We start from the raw sequence: 14,777 nt of genomic DNA, 5'->3' as shown, positions 1-14,777 counted from the left end.
AAAATCCTTATTATTAATATTAATAGTAAAAACTATTGAGTTGGTCATTAGTTTAAAAGGGTACAGTAAAAGGTCAGGAACACTTAAGTAGAAACAGAAGAAACTAAGGGAAAAGGCATTTGAATTCACTTTGAGATGAGGAAAACAAAAATTACCTACCCACAAACAGGTTGCCCAGATTCCCTTTTTCCTTGGAAGTATCCACAAAGTAGAATCAATAAGATTAAGACTGTAAGAGTCAGTTCTCTTGCCTAAGCTATATGCTTACTAATATGTATGGTTTTTACTGTATAAAACATTTTTTGGCAGTCAGGAATATAAATAAAGGCTCCTAATTACCAAATTATAGGAATATTTATGAATGAACGAAAGTCTAGGCAAACTGTCATCAAAATCCACTACTTGTTACTTCTACTGAATTTCAGATTTGAGTCTCTTTAACTCCCAAAAGAATAAAGATTTTTCTTGTGAAATTTAAATTTGATAAACATTTTCTGCTACTAATTTCCAATGGAAAACTCCATACAACCATGGGAAAAGAAACCTGTGGTGGCTAGAAAGAGACACACTCAGGAGTTACCTGGAGAAGGCTAAAGAGGCCATCCAAAGGACTTGAGATGAACTTATTTTAGTGTATAAGGTCTATTTGGTGTTCAAAGTCTATTTCTTGGATGACATGTGTCATATGACCTATGCTATATGCAAGTTAAGGGTTCTGTGGACAAATATCTTTGAAAAATGCTTTACAGTACATACTATTCTTGAGTTTATTACATACTAGCATGTTAAGAGCTCTGAGCAGTCAAGAAGAAAGAAAACAATTTACCTTTGCTTCAAACAATGTTTCCCAAACTTCTTTGACTATGAAAACTTTGGTGGTATAATACCTGTTAATAACTTGAAAAATTCAGGATTTGAGGAACACATTTTATGAATGCTACCTTAACGTATGTATCATTGTCCATGATCTTCAGCCATATGAGTAATCCAGAGTTAACCAAGCTCAACAATGTTCACTTCTCTACCTAAACTTCCATAGACTAAAGTTGATAAATATACAGTGATAAATATTTACTTTAAAAAAACATGCATGAGTAAATTTTAAGGTATGTAAATGACATCTCAATAAAGCAGTTTTTGTGTGTTTTTTTTTTAAATAAACCAATATGCTTATGTTTCAGGAATACTGAAAAGTAGAGTTACCTGGTGAGCATGGTATCAGAGCAAAAGGAGGACAGTTTTAAAGAATATTTTATGCTCACCAAGGTGACTCATTCCTGTGCCACAAGAGAGGATATATCTATAGTTACTATAATGTTTCCCAGACTCTATGGTTCTCTCCCCAATTCTACCTCTTCTACCTTTTCTTTCAAAATGTTCTGGCTAGTACTTACAAATTAATCTACTTAAGTCCTCCTAATAGTACAAAAGAGTGAATGCATATTCCCGGGTGGGAATGAACAGCAGTAGCCATAGTCCAAAACAGCCCACCATAAGCACGGTATTTTTTTTAAACCTCATGTTCTTCTGGGCATATATATGTGAAAGAGTAAAAGTTTTTAATTTCAAATCTTTAGGGATAACTGATATATAAAGAATATGTGTTATATATTTACTTGTTACTTTATGTACCCTAATATATATTAACTATATCCTATTTCAGAAATAAGGCTCAAAGCTAAAAATCTCCCTTCTATCTTTACTATCTTTTTCTAAAAGCAAAAGTTGACGAGGTTTATGTAAGTGCTAAATCAGAATCATACTTCATGCATCCCTCCTAGAGTTAACACATGAAAAGATGATTTCATTTGTAGCCATAGGCGGATTACGTCAGCTAAATAAATGTCAATGGTCACTTTTAGTTTATCTCTTGATTCTCTGAGACACTTTTATCATTGCCACAAAACAAATACAAATATCATAAAAAGAAAAGGAAATGACACTTTTAATATGTAAACTATTTATTGAACTATTACATTTAAAACATTACTCTTCAAAGAGGCCACAAAAATTACAGCACTCAGAAATTTCAGGTAAAACTCTGCCAGGGTAAGTTGTTCTTCTATTGTTTTTTTTTTAGTCAGCTTGTACCAAGTTTAGCAGCAAGAGGATACTTCTTTAGAGACTTTTAGTTAACTCAGACTCAGTTTCTGTTAGTACTACGTAGAGCATCCACAATGGTTTTATTGTATTCTGCAATCTTTTTGGTCACATTTTTCATAATTGGTTGGTAATCACTCTCTTGACTCTTGGTAGCTATGACTAATTATATGAGTTAAGGGGAACAATGTCAATAAAAATATTAATCTAAGTGTGGCTCAGAAAGGAACTAAATCATACTGGTAATTTTTCTTATTGAAAATACGATGGCATAGAAAAAACACAACTGGAATACTTTAAAATACCATATGTTATTTTAACAGACCAAACATCAATTGAAAACTAAAGGCCAAGCAAAACTTATTTCAAAAAATTCACCTATAGTATAAACACTTTTTTATACTTAACATATTATGTATCTCAATTTAATTCTGGTCTCAGAACAACTAATGTTCAGAAGAACCATGTTTTGTAGAGTACCACATTGAATTTTAGGTAAGTTTCTAGATTTAATTCTGTTTCAAAATCACCTATTTTATATTGTATGAAGAATGCTGGACTTTAAGCATACTGTGAATGTGAGTCTTTTACTTTTAAACTAAGTTGCACTACCATTGAGAACACACCCCCTAAAACATCTTTTTTTTTTTTTTTGAGATAGTCTCACTCCATAGCCCCAGGTACAGTGTAGTGGCATCATCATAGCTCACTGCAACCTCAAACCCCTTGGCTCAAGCAATCCTCCTGCCTCAGCCTCCTGAGTAGTTGGGACTACAGGTGCCCACCACTACGTATGGCTAATTTTTCTATTTTTCGTAGAGATAGGATCTCACTCTCATTCAGGCTGGTCTCAAACTCCTGACCTTAAGCGATCCTCCCATCTTGGCCTCAAAACATCTTATTTGGAGGTAAGCTGGGGTCCATGTTGCCCCTGAGCAGAAGTTCAGCAGCACTCTAGAGGAGAACCTATGGTACCAGAGAGCCAGGATCTAGTTCTCCAAGCAGAGATAGCCTTGAATGGGTCAAAGAAGGAAATAGAAAATGACATTTAGGGAAATGTTTGTTACACCTCCACAATATATATCCTGAGCAGCTACCTGCTGCTTCCTATGATCACGCAAAAAGATAAGCAGTAATATGGGACATAACTATCCTCTTGATAGAAAAAGGTGAAGTTGAATTGGTTGAAACATGGATGAGCTTGAAGGTTAAACTTCTCATAATTACTTAGTTTACCTCCCCCTTTGCTGCCTAGACATGCAAGGTATAGCATTATAAACAACAACAAACAACTATATAGCATATATTATATAAATATATATACTTAAATATATATTTAGTTCTATATATATGGTTATATATAATTCTTCCAACAACTCTGTGAGAAGGAAATATTAACTGTATTTTAGAGATGATAAAATTCTGGCTTAAACAGATTAAATAAATTGTCCAAAGTCTATAACTTGTAAGTGGTAGAGTTACCATTACCTGACTCCAAAACCTGTACACTTAATTACTGATACTATGTCAATTACAAAACCTGTGCACTTAATTACTATGCCACATTATGATGGCTTGGTACTCCTTTGGCAATTCCCAAAGTCTGCCTTCTGTTAGTTACTTTGTGGTACACACACACACACACAAACATCTCCTAACTATTGTACAGAGGAAACTATGTCTTATTCATTTATGCCCCACATAGTTTACCTCAGTGTTTTATACATATTTGATAAGTGTATGTTGAACTAAATTTCATTTGAGTCTTTAAAGAAATTTCTAGAAATAACTTAGTTAAATTCATTTGCAGCTTTTTAAAGGATACATTCTTTCATCACAAAATTATTTTGCTCATGGTGTTGCCACTTTCTCTCCAAATTTGTAAGCTAAAAACATAAAAGAAAAATGTTAACTAGTACCCATATTCAAAACAATTATGTACCCTTCTCTAAGAGGATTAAAAAAACTGCTCAATTTAAATGTTATCAATTCCTCATATTTTATTGAGATAAAGCCATGGTAGAACAAAAAGAAATTTAGGAAAGATTAAACAATAGTAAATACATTAATACAATGTTGACTTCTACAATAGCTTTTACTCTATATGTTTATTTTAATTAGAAAATATTTAAAATGTTTATTATACCAATGATCATGCCAACTGAAAGACAATTTATGATTTTCCTTTTCCTAAAAGAACTTAAAAAAGAATGGGACATGATGGTAATCTCTCCTTGAAATCTGGAAGTCTAATGCCACCAATGTAATATATATTCAAACACTGTCAAAGGTTTAGCTATATAGGAGAAACTTCCTTATTTCCAGGGTAAATTTCCTGTCTAATTCCACGAGCTGTGATAAGAGCAGAGCTGCAGTGTGAAGATTACAAGAGCGCTGGTAGAAAGCTGGCCCTGTTACAATAATTTCTGCATCAACAGGAAGCTAATGTGGATATTATATTGATGGTTGCTTCCTCAGAAGACAATTTTACTGTTATAGAATTAAATTGTTTTTCTGATTTAATTAACCTTGTAACTCTGGGTTATGGTCTTTCTTTTTTAAGATGCACACAGTTTTTTTCCTAAGCAAAGGACCATCTGAAAAATGAAATACTAAAATAATGTTTTGCCTGGTCATTTCAAAGAAGTAGTGATCACATTTTAAAACATGACAATTAAAACAGCATTAATAATATTTCTTTCTACTCCAATGTTAAAATTATTTTCAGGGCATAAGTTCAGTCTCGATGTAGCATCTATCCCATTGTTTCCTCCAAAGAGATAAATCTAGATACTAGAATGACTCATAACTAATTAATTATATACACTGTTATGTCCTGTGAGCTAATGCTACTAAATCAGATCAATCTCCTCCAGATAGGACCTTGAAGTTAAGATGGACTTAAGGAAGCAGTCAGCACTTTTTGGCAGCAAATATCTAATAACCTTTTGCAAAGTCAAGTACCAGACTTTTTTCTCTTTGTTTCATACAAAGAGGTGACCTCCTTACAATGCAGTAGATCTCTTAAGTGCTACACGAAGAATGATATAAAAAGCAACACTATGTCAGATGGTCAAATTCCTATTGTATCGTATGTCTCTATTATTGATTTGCCTTTAAACCCCCAAGAACTCAAAAAACAAACTCATTTTTGAAAATCTGTTTTTCCCTATAACGTATTATTATTAGTAGAGCTAGGATCTCACTCTGTCATCTAGGCTGGAGCGGTGGCACGATCATAGCTTACTACGGCCTTGAACTCCCACCTCAACCTTCTGAGTAGCTAGGACTACAGGCATGCACTGCCACACATGGCTAATTTTTTAATTTTCTGTAGAGATGGGGTTTTGCTATGTTGCCTAGTCTGGTCTCAAACTCCTGGCCTCAAGTGATCCTCCCATCTCCCAAAGTGCTGGGATTATAGGCATGAGCCACAACTCCTGGCCTTTATCACTTATTTAAATAATCTATTAAGTAAAATTATTTATAGATACCAAAAGCCAGTTTTCAAGAAAATAGTTGCGGCCGGGTGCGGTGGCTCACGCCTATAATCCTAGCACTCTGGGAGGCCGAGGCGGGTGGATTGTTTGAGCTCAGGAGTTCGAGACCAGCCTGAGCAAGAGCGAGACCCCGTCTCTACTAAAAATGAAAGAAATTAATTGGACAGCTAAAAATATATAGAAAAAATTAGCCGAGCATGGTGGCGCATGCCTGTAGTCCCAGCTACTCGGGAGGCTGAGGCAGTAGGATCACTTGAGCCCAGGAGTTTGAGGTTGCTGTGAGCTAGGCTAATGCCACGGCACTCACTCTAGCCAGGGCAACAGAGTGAAACTCTGTCTCAAAAAAAGAAAAAAAAAAAAAAAAGAAAATAGTTGCAAAAGATAGAAAGACCAGGATTTAATTTGATCAGTTGAGATTCACAAAAAACAACAAATAATACAGACGAGGCTTTAAAATTATGGCTTATGTTATGATTTCAGTTACCAATATATGCAATTAAGAATATGTTTAGAACTTAATGTGGGAATAAACAAGGTAGCCACTGACTGACTCTAAGAAATGGTGTTTGTCAAGTGTTTTCCTCCTTAAATCATCTATTCAGTGGAAGAGGAGGGCCAAAATTCCATAAGAAATATCAATATTTTTTTCTAAGAACCATTTAAGACAATGACCTCACAAACTTTTTCTTGTTTCTTCTCCAGCACTCATCCCATTCTAAACAATCTTAGATAATTTTACTACTTAAAAGACTATATCTAAGTTTGTATATTAAGAAGTAGAGACAGAATAAATGACTAGTAAATTTAAATTATGTAAATTAGTGATTTCCAAGCTTTTAGTAGAGTGGCAAGCTCTCATGAGATTTCACCCTTTACAAGAAGAATATAAAGGGGATGGAGATATATATATGTATATATATATATATATTTTTTTAAATGGTACATCCATATAATGAAAGAGCTGATGTCACAGAAATGTCATCAAAAAAGAAAAAGCCTGAAAAAATTTAAGAAAAATTTTTAAAGGCTGAATAGAATGATTTCATTTTTTATAAAAACTATAATTAATATGAATGTATGACTGCAAAGGAAAAAAAGACTCTAAGGATATTATACCAAAATCTTAACAATGGTTGTCACTGGTTAGTGGGAAATCAAGTGAAATTATTTTTTCTATCATGATCATATTACCATATAAAGAAAAGGAGGAAAATTTTAATGCATTTACCATGATAAATCTTATGTAAAAATTGCTAATATAGAGTAATTAGATATAAGAATGAACAATCTTTTTCAGAACATAATTACTGATTTTGTGTATGACACGATGCTTCATTCAATCATTTGACAAACACTTACTGAACATCTATTATGTGCCAACCAATAGGACAGTAAAGTGAATGAAACAGACAGTGTCTCTGCCCTCTCAGAGCTCACAGCCTAGAAGACCTCAAACAGTGTTCAGGTAATTATCAGCAGGATGAGTGACATGAAAAGGGAGTTGCAGGTATATGTTTGTGCATCATATGTAAATAATCACTGCTCTTATAGCATTATTTGAAGTTTTAAAACTAGAAATTATCTAAATGTGTAATGAAAGGTAATTGGTTCAGTAAATTATGCTATATCCATGTAGCAGAATATTATTAAGCTGTTAAGAATCATATTTTAAAAAAAATATATACTGACAAGGGAAAGTACTTATGATGTATCATTAATAATGAAAAATAAGCCCCCAAATAATATGTACATTATACCATTTATATAAATATAGAGATATAAATGTGTACTTGTGTATATGCATAAGTGTGTATATACCTATATATATAAAGAGAGAGAGAAAGAGAGAGACTAATAGGACTCACACCAAAATGCCAACAAGAATCTCTCTTCTGGGTGGTGGGATATTGGTCATTAGGGTTTATTTTATTTGTGGTTTTTATGGGTTTTCAAAGTTTCTGCATTATAAATGTTTTACTTTTGAATTTTTTTAAAGTTATTACCTAGTATATCATAATGGTTGTGTCCAAAACAGTGCCTAACATAGATGTGGACTTCTATATACGTTTATAGAAGGTAAAGAAGCAGAAGTTAATTTATTCTAAGTGGATGTTGTACATAATCTGGCTATCTTTAAAGCCAGAAAATCTTGAAGGTATATAAAGCAGTTTTTAAAATAAAAAAGGATTGTTCTGGATGAAAATATAGATTAAGGGAATAGGATAGATAACCTAAAAGGATAAATGAATTCCAAAGTCATTTTTAAAAATTTTTACCTGAGAGTGTGTCTCATTTTCTTGCAGTTGTGTTTTTAGTGTCTCATATTGTATGTTTAGCGTCTCCATTATTTTCTTAAAGGCATTTCTGCGGATTGATAATACCATTCTCTCCTGATGTAATTTCTAGATAGATCCAAATAAATGCAAATAAGAGGCTGTAGTAAATATCTAATAAGCCAGTATAAATCATATTTGACTTAAATAATTTCAATGACTATATTCTGATAAATTTCTAACAAGGCTATAACTACTCTAAAATCTTTGTAAAAATATCCTTTGAACTATAAGCTATATTAACAGTATTTATAATTCTATTAATGTTGCCATATTTGTCCCTACCCCACCAAATTGACTTTTAAATTAATGTAAATGGCAATGGAAAGCCTCTGACAATTTTTAAGTAGGGAATAGTCATAATAAAATCTGCATTTAACAAAGTTCACATTTGTTGAAATGCTGTTTATCAAGTAGTAGCTTATACCTTGCTTTTTAATTTAGCCTTTTATTTAAAACTTTAAATCACTCTAAATTCCAACTACATATGTAAACATTTTTATTATTTTTTCTCAGCTTATATATCAAATAATCAACTGAAAATAAAAAATCCCATGAAGTACATATATATTAAATTTGATCAAGAAAAAAATCTGAATTGTAATTTTGTAAGACTTTGTTAGCATTTACCTTTTTCTTTTCTTCACCTGATGATTTTAAAGCTGGCAAATCATTATATGTCTCCAGATCAGCTGTCATTTGCTTAATTTTGCTTTTTAGAGAATGCTGTTCCTCAGTCATCTTACTTTCCAGAAGCTCCATTTTCTGAAGATCCAACTGCAGACGCTGACTTTCTGAAGGATAAGAATGTAAAGCCATAGTTTTTTTTTGTTGTTTTGAGAAAGGTTCACACTCTGTTGCTCAGGCTAGAGTGCATTGGCATCATCATAGGTCACTGCAACCTCAAACTCCTGGGCTCAAGGGATCCTCCTGCCTCAGTCTCCTGAGTAGCTGGGACTACAGGCATGTGCCACCACACCTGGCTCATTTTTTTTTCCCTAGAGACTGAGGTCTCACTAATTTGCCCGGGCTGGTCTTGAACTCTTGACCTCAAGTGATTCTCCACCTCAGCTCCCAAAGCACTGGGATGACAGGAAAGTCATAATTAATCAAAATTTTATTCCTTTCGCACAAGGACATGCAATGCAACAATTAAAAATCATATTTTATAAGAGTAACTGTAAAAGAAATATATGTTCACTGTAACCAGTGAGATAATATAAAGAAAAATTAAGAAAAAAAAATACTCATCCCCTCAGTAATCAATTTCAGATAAAGCTGTCTCTATGCTAATACAAGCATATAAGAACATACATAGGTTTTAAAAAATAATATAACATATTATAATACTCATTTTTAATAGGGACATGACACACAGTTACGTAGGAAAAAATAAGCAAGCTATAAAACATTATATATTTGAACACAATTTTGTAATTGCACATATAATCAATTCTCATTATTTGCGGTAGCTATGTTCTATAAAGTCACCATAAACAATGATTTTTGTTTAATCAAATACTGAACTACTGGGTTTGGTTCCTGTGAATCTCTGGTCACATTTTTGTCAATTGATTAATACATAACCTTGTTTTATATGTGCTTCTGTTAAAGACTTTTTATTTAATATACGTGGTAGATTTGTTAACATTGAATTCACATTGAACAGCACTGTAATTCATGCCCAAATGACGCTTATCTAACACACGTTTTCTCCGTAAGGCACATCACAGCCTTCTTACTCTTAGGAACACTAGATAGCATGTTAGCACTTTGTTTAGGGCTATTTTAAAATAGCATGATCACCAATGAAAAACAAAAAATGCTAAAAATGTGGCACTAAATATGCCACAAAAAGGAAACCTGTTTATAGTATGAGAACTGGGAACCTGCATGTCAGGCTATTCAGATTTTTCACCACTCTGCACATGTCCACGAATGAAGATGAAAGTGCTGCAACTACTGACTTGGGTGGGGGTTACAATGTAACTTCAGTGAGAAGGCAAATTCAAAATATGGAATCCGTGAATAATGCGTATTGACTATATGTATGTGTCTCATTCTTTCATTCAAAAGTACCCAGCATCTACTATGTACCAGGTGCTGAGGATATAATAGAAATCAACAGAGACATTGTTTTCATTCAAGGAGCTATATTTTAGAGCTAGAACCAGGCAATTGAACAATGCTTCAAAAGTCATTAAGAAAAGAGGTTTGTTATTCAACCAAAATATAAGTTGGTATAATTAAACCAGCATTCCTTGAATGTTTCTTTTTATCCCTTTAAGGGTTTTAAAACTCAACTATATTGACATACATTATTAAAAAATGTATATGTATATATACACATAAATATAAACACATAAATATATATCTATAACACAAGTCTTAAACATTGTTGCAAAGGGTTTTGTTTTGTTGGATTCTTATCTCTACTAGGTTTAGAAATATTAACAGTTATGAGAACCAAAGTGCTGAATAAGTCACTAAGGCTTACAGTGTTTTAATGCTCTAAATAGGAAATGTTCTTAGCTTGTAGATATTTTGACTATTTGGAGTAAACAGTTATATAAATCTAACTTCAAGTTTACTTTGAGTATATACTGGGGAAATACATTCAAGAAATATACAAATTGATTTTTCTACAGAAAAAAAAGAAAATGGTTGGTAGGTATAGGGTAAAGTTTATCTTCCTTTAACAACAGGTCCCCAGTGAAAAGCTAAAAGCTACTCCAAGGGAAGAGACAGGAAGAGGATGCAGTCTAGTTCCTTCTGATATGCTATGAAGTTGCAAAGTTTACCAAGCAGTGTGTACATAGTAGCAAAATCTTAGAAGGAACCACTTTGACCTGGGGAAATGTTTCTGAAATATACTGTCATCAGCACATTTGTTTACTCCCTGGAGTTTCCTTTCCAAAAATATAAATAAAAACTATTGCTGACAAATTCCTTGCCTCTTTACCCATGCAGTGGTACATCAGTGTTTCTCAACTTTTCTCTTCCATTATCAGTGCCCTAAGAAGCTTTTTGTAGATTTTTCCTTCCAATCGCCTCCCTCCCCTGAAATTTTTGTATCACAGATGTAGTGTGTATCTGTTTATGTACAGTGACCCTTTGGAGGATGGCAAATCATTATAATATCTAAGATTTTTTTCACCCTCCTCCCAAGAAGCAATTTTGGCCCCTTGAGGACAATACTGCCCCATTAAAAAAACATGGAGGACAGTAAGAAAACCAGATGAGTCTCAGTTATAACCTCAAGGGTAGAAAGGAAGGCAACTCACAAAGGGGAATACAAAATTCATTATCTCAGAAAGATGAATAAGAATATTATAAACCTCTTATGGTGATTTCCATATACAAAAAATTGCTCAAGATGGGGGATGGTATTAGAGAAAGAAACAATAAGTTATTATATATGCTTGGTTCAAATTAATACAAAAATAACTCAGTAAATGAAATTAATGGTAGGGGTCAGACAATTCAACCCTTAATAAGAAAATTTTCCAACAAAATCCTCATCACAATAATAAACTAGATTTTTATCTCCATTGAAGCCAGTTCTTATTTTTTTTCAAACTGTACATCTCTGGAGAAAACATATGACTAGTTTTTTAAATATATATGAACACAAAGTATAAAAGTATAGAAGGAATATGGAGTCTTGATTATCGAATTTCTTTCCTGGTATTGATATTTGCCTTTTAAAAAATATATTTCTAGGCCGGGCGCGGTGACTCACGCCTGTAATCCTAGCTCTCTGGGAGGCCGAGGCGGGCAGATTGTTTGAGCTCAGGAGTTCGAAACCAGCCTCAGCAAGAGCAAGACCCCGTCTCTACTAAAATTAGAAAGAAATTAATTGGACAACTAAAAATACATAGAAAAAATCAGCCGGGCATGGTGGTGCATGCCTGTAGTCCCAGCTACTTGGGAGGCTGAGGCAGGAGGATCGCTTGAGCCCAGGAGTTTGAGGTTGCTGTGAGCTAGGATGACGCCACGGCACTCTAGCCCGGGCAACACAGTGAAAAAAAAAAAAAATACATTTCTTGGCGGCTGTTATACAAAGGAGGAAAAAACTTGTTGAATTAATATTTACCTTAGATAAATGAAAAACTTAAGCACTATGGTCTAAAATACAAAACAGAGGTTTTCTAGATAGAATAACAGAACAGTCTTTATAGAAAAAAGAAAATAGATATTTAAAAATACGAGTTATACATATCCAAAAGAATTGAAAACAGGATCTTGAAGAAATATTTGCACACCCATGCTCACTGCAGCATTATTCACAATAGCTAAGAGGTAGAAACAACCTAAATGTTTGTCTATGAATGGTTAAAGAATTATGGTATATGCATGCAATAGAATGTTATTCAGCCTAACAAGGAAATCCTTCTTTGCTACAACATGGATGAACCTTGAGGACGTTATTCTAAATGAAAAAAGCCAGTCACAAAAAAGACAGATACTGAGTACCTCCACTTATATGAGGTTATCTAAAGCAGTCAAACCCACAGAAACAGAAGTAGAACTAATGGTTGCCAGAGGTCAGGGGAAAGGAATGTGGAGAGTTGTTCAATGGGTACAGAGTTTCAGTTGTGCAAGATAAAGAAGTCCTAGAGATCTGTTGTACAACAAGGTGCATGTAGTTAACACTACTGTACACTTAAAAATAGTTAAGATGGTAAATTTTATTTGTTTTTTACCACAATAAAAGATATAAACAAACCAACAGTAGGTACAAAAATTAAGGTTAGAATGTACCTCCTCTAGATGCTTGGCATATAATTCAGACATACAAATAAAACCATGGCAAACAAAGTCTAAACAAATGTGGGCATAAAATATGCTTGAATGTATAGAGTAACAACAATTGAACAACTATATCATCACGCTTAATTCAATGATATATTAAAGGCATTCAGTATGCATTTAGAGGTCCATAATCCCTTATCTAAAACTCTTGGGCAGAACACAGAATTCTTTGGATTTTAGAAAAGTAATAAAACATACATATTAATTATTACATTACTCCCATGGCAGGGTCTGAGGGAGTACCCTGTCATTAAATACATGACTATTTCTGCAGCAAAAAGTATAAATAGTTATACTAGGTGGGATAATTAAAGAGCATAAATAGCCTCATGTCAATTCAGGTCAGGTTATGTTTTCCTGCCAAGATGGTTTTAGATTTTGGGAATCCAGATAAAGTATTATAGATCCTTTATTCCATTTCAAGGATCTTTCAATATTTTTAACTTAGCAAATATTGTCTTCATTTCTCATGATCTCACTAACTGCTAGATATATCCAAGTAGACAAAAGCATAGTTAATTCAAAGTCATCACACCACAGCAAAAAGAACACCCATAGTTAGAAGCCATCAGTTTATAAACCAAGAATCCACATTTTTACATAACTTTATCAGTTTATAAACCAAGAATCCAAATTTTTACATAACTTAATCCTAGACTCTTTAAATGTAACTTTGCACATCTGTTTCCAAACTCTACCTGTAACATCCCAATGGCAGCCAATAGCCACATATGGCTTTCGAGCACTTGAAATCTATCTAGTCCAAATTGAAATGCTGTTAAGTATAAACTATTTCTTTGATCGCTTTTATATAGGTTACATGTTAAAATAATAGTATTTTGGATACACTGGTTTAAATAAAATATATTATTAAAATTGACTTGTCTCTTTTTACTTTTTTACATGGCTACCAGAAAGTTTTAATTATATATGTGGTTGGCCTTGTATTTCTGTTGGACAGTGCTGCTCTAGCTGCATGCTAGTGGGCATGGCTGAAAATCATTAAAATGAAAGATCACCTCCTCTAGGACACTTTCCTTAATTGTCTAAGACTGGACTGGATATGTACCCTATGTATTTACATTGCTCCTTATACTCACTTCTATCATAGCATTATTTCATTATATTATAATTGTTTGTCATTCCTCCAGGTTGAATGTTACTTGAGGAAACAGACTGGATTTTTTTTAGCCTCTGTAAACTGACAAAGATTCTCTCCTTGACCAAATTCTAGCCAGATCCCTTTGGGCCCTCTTCTCAACTAGGCTCACTCGGCCTATAAAAACTCCAAACAAAAATTATTTCATCCACTCCCTTCCACCCATATTAAAAGATTTAAACAAACACTAACATAGTTTCTAATAGCTTAAGGCCATATCCCTAGGATGATCCTACCCCTCTCTTAAAGTGCCTAAGAAAGCTCCAGGCTGCCAAAAGAATTTACTATTTGTTCTAGCCAATATAGAACAAATAGAGAATTTACTCAAAAGGACTTACAATTGTGATTCCTTCCTTTGCCCCTTTGAGATGTATATGTATCTCCCACAACTCAGGAGTGTTTTTCTCAAGGATCTGAAAGTTATTCCTTTAAAATGTTATCATCAGAAAGGTTAGGGCCTCAGTCTCCCAGTCTCTATAGGAGGATAGAGTTCTAACTTCCATAATTGCTAGCTAACAGACAGCTGACCTAATCAGCATTTACACTGACCAACCCTTTGTAGTTTTTACTTCCCTTACTGGCTCTCCGCACCCTCACTACTCCCTCACTCTCCCTTTAAAACACCCAGTCACCTCTGTACAAATCAAAGTTCAGTTCAGTTCACAGCTGGACTCACCTTCCCTACTATGATACAATATTAGCGATTAAAATCTGTCCTTACCACTTTAACCAGAATCCAGCTTTGTTTATCTTTGACAATACCCAGGATATAGTACAGGCATGGAGGAAATATTCAATAAATATTGTTAAATGAATGAGATTTATACTAATCTAATACTATTAAGTCGATGAGAAAAGTCACACAAAATT

The 14,777-nt window shown here is 33.6% G+C and overlaps 1 protein-coding gene across 1 annotated transcript in view; it reads right to left on the bottom strand.

Annotated features, from left to right (window-relative positions):
* Window positions 1-2,077: 2,077 nt before the first annotated feature.
* The window catches only part of IFT74 (intraflagellar transport 74), a 111,195-nt gene continuing 98,495 nt past the window's right edge, over window positions 2,078-14,777 (bottom strand). Inside the window, exons 14-17 of the mRNA XM_012646308.1 lie at window positions 8,564-8,727; window positions 7,877-8,002; window positions 3,926-3,986; window positions 2,078-2,262 (exon numbers count right to left, since the gene is read on the bottom strand). Coding sequence (XP_012501762.1) covers window positions 2,144-2,262; window positions 3,926-3,986; window positions 7,877-8,002; window positions 8,564-8,727 — 470 coding nt within the window. The 3' untranslated portion in view covers window positions 2,078-2,143. The remainder of the gene's footprint in view (window positions 2,263-3,925; window positions 3,987-7,876; window positions 8,003-8,563; window positions 8,728-14,777) is intronic.

Source organism: Propithecus coquereli, unplaced genomic scaffold (genome assembly GCF_000956105.1).
Source record: "Propithecus coquereli isolate 6110/MARCELLA unplaced genomic scaffold, Pcoq_1.0 Scaffold106, whole genome shotgun sequence".
Lineage (NCBI taxonomy): Eukaryota > Metazoa > Chordata > Mammalia > Primates > Indriidae > Propithecus > Propithecus coquereli.
This window is presented reverse-complemented; position numbering and strand designations above follow the sequence as displayed.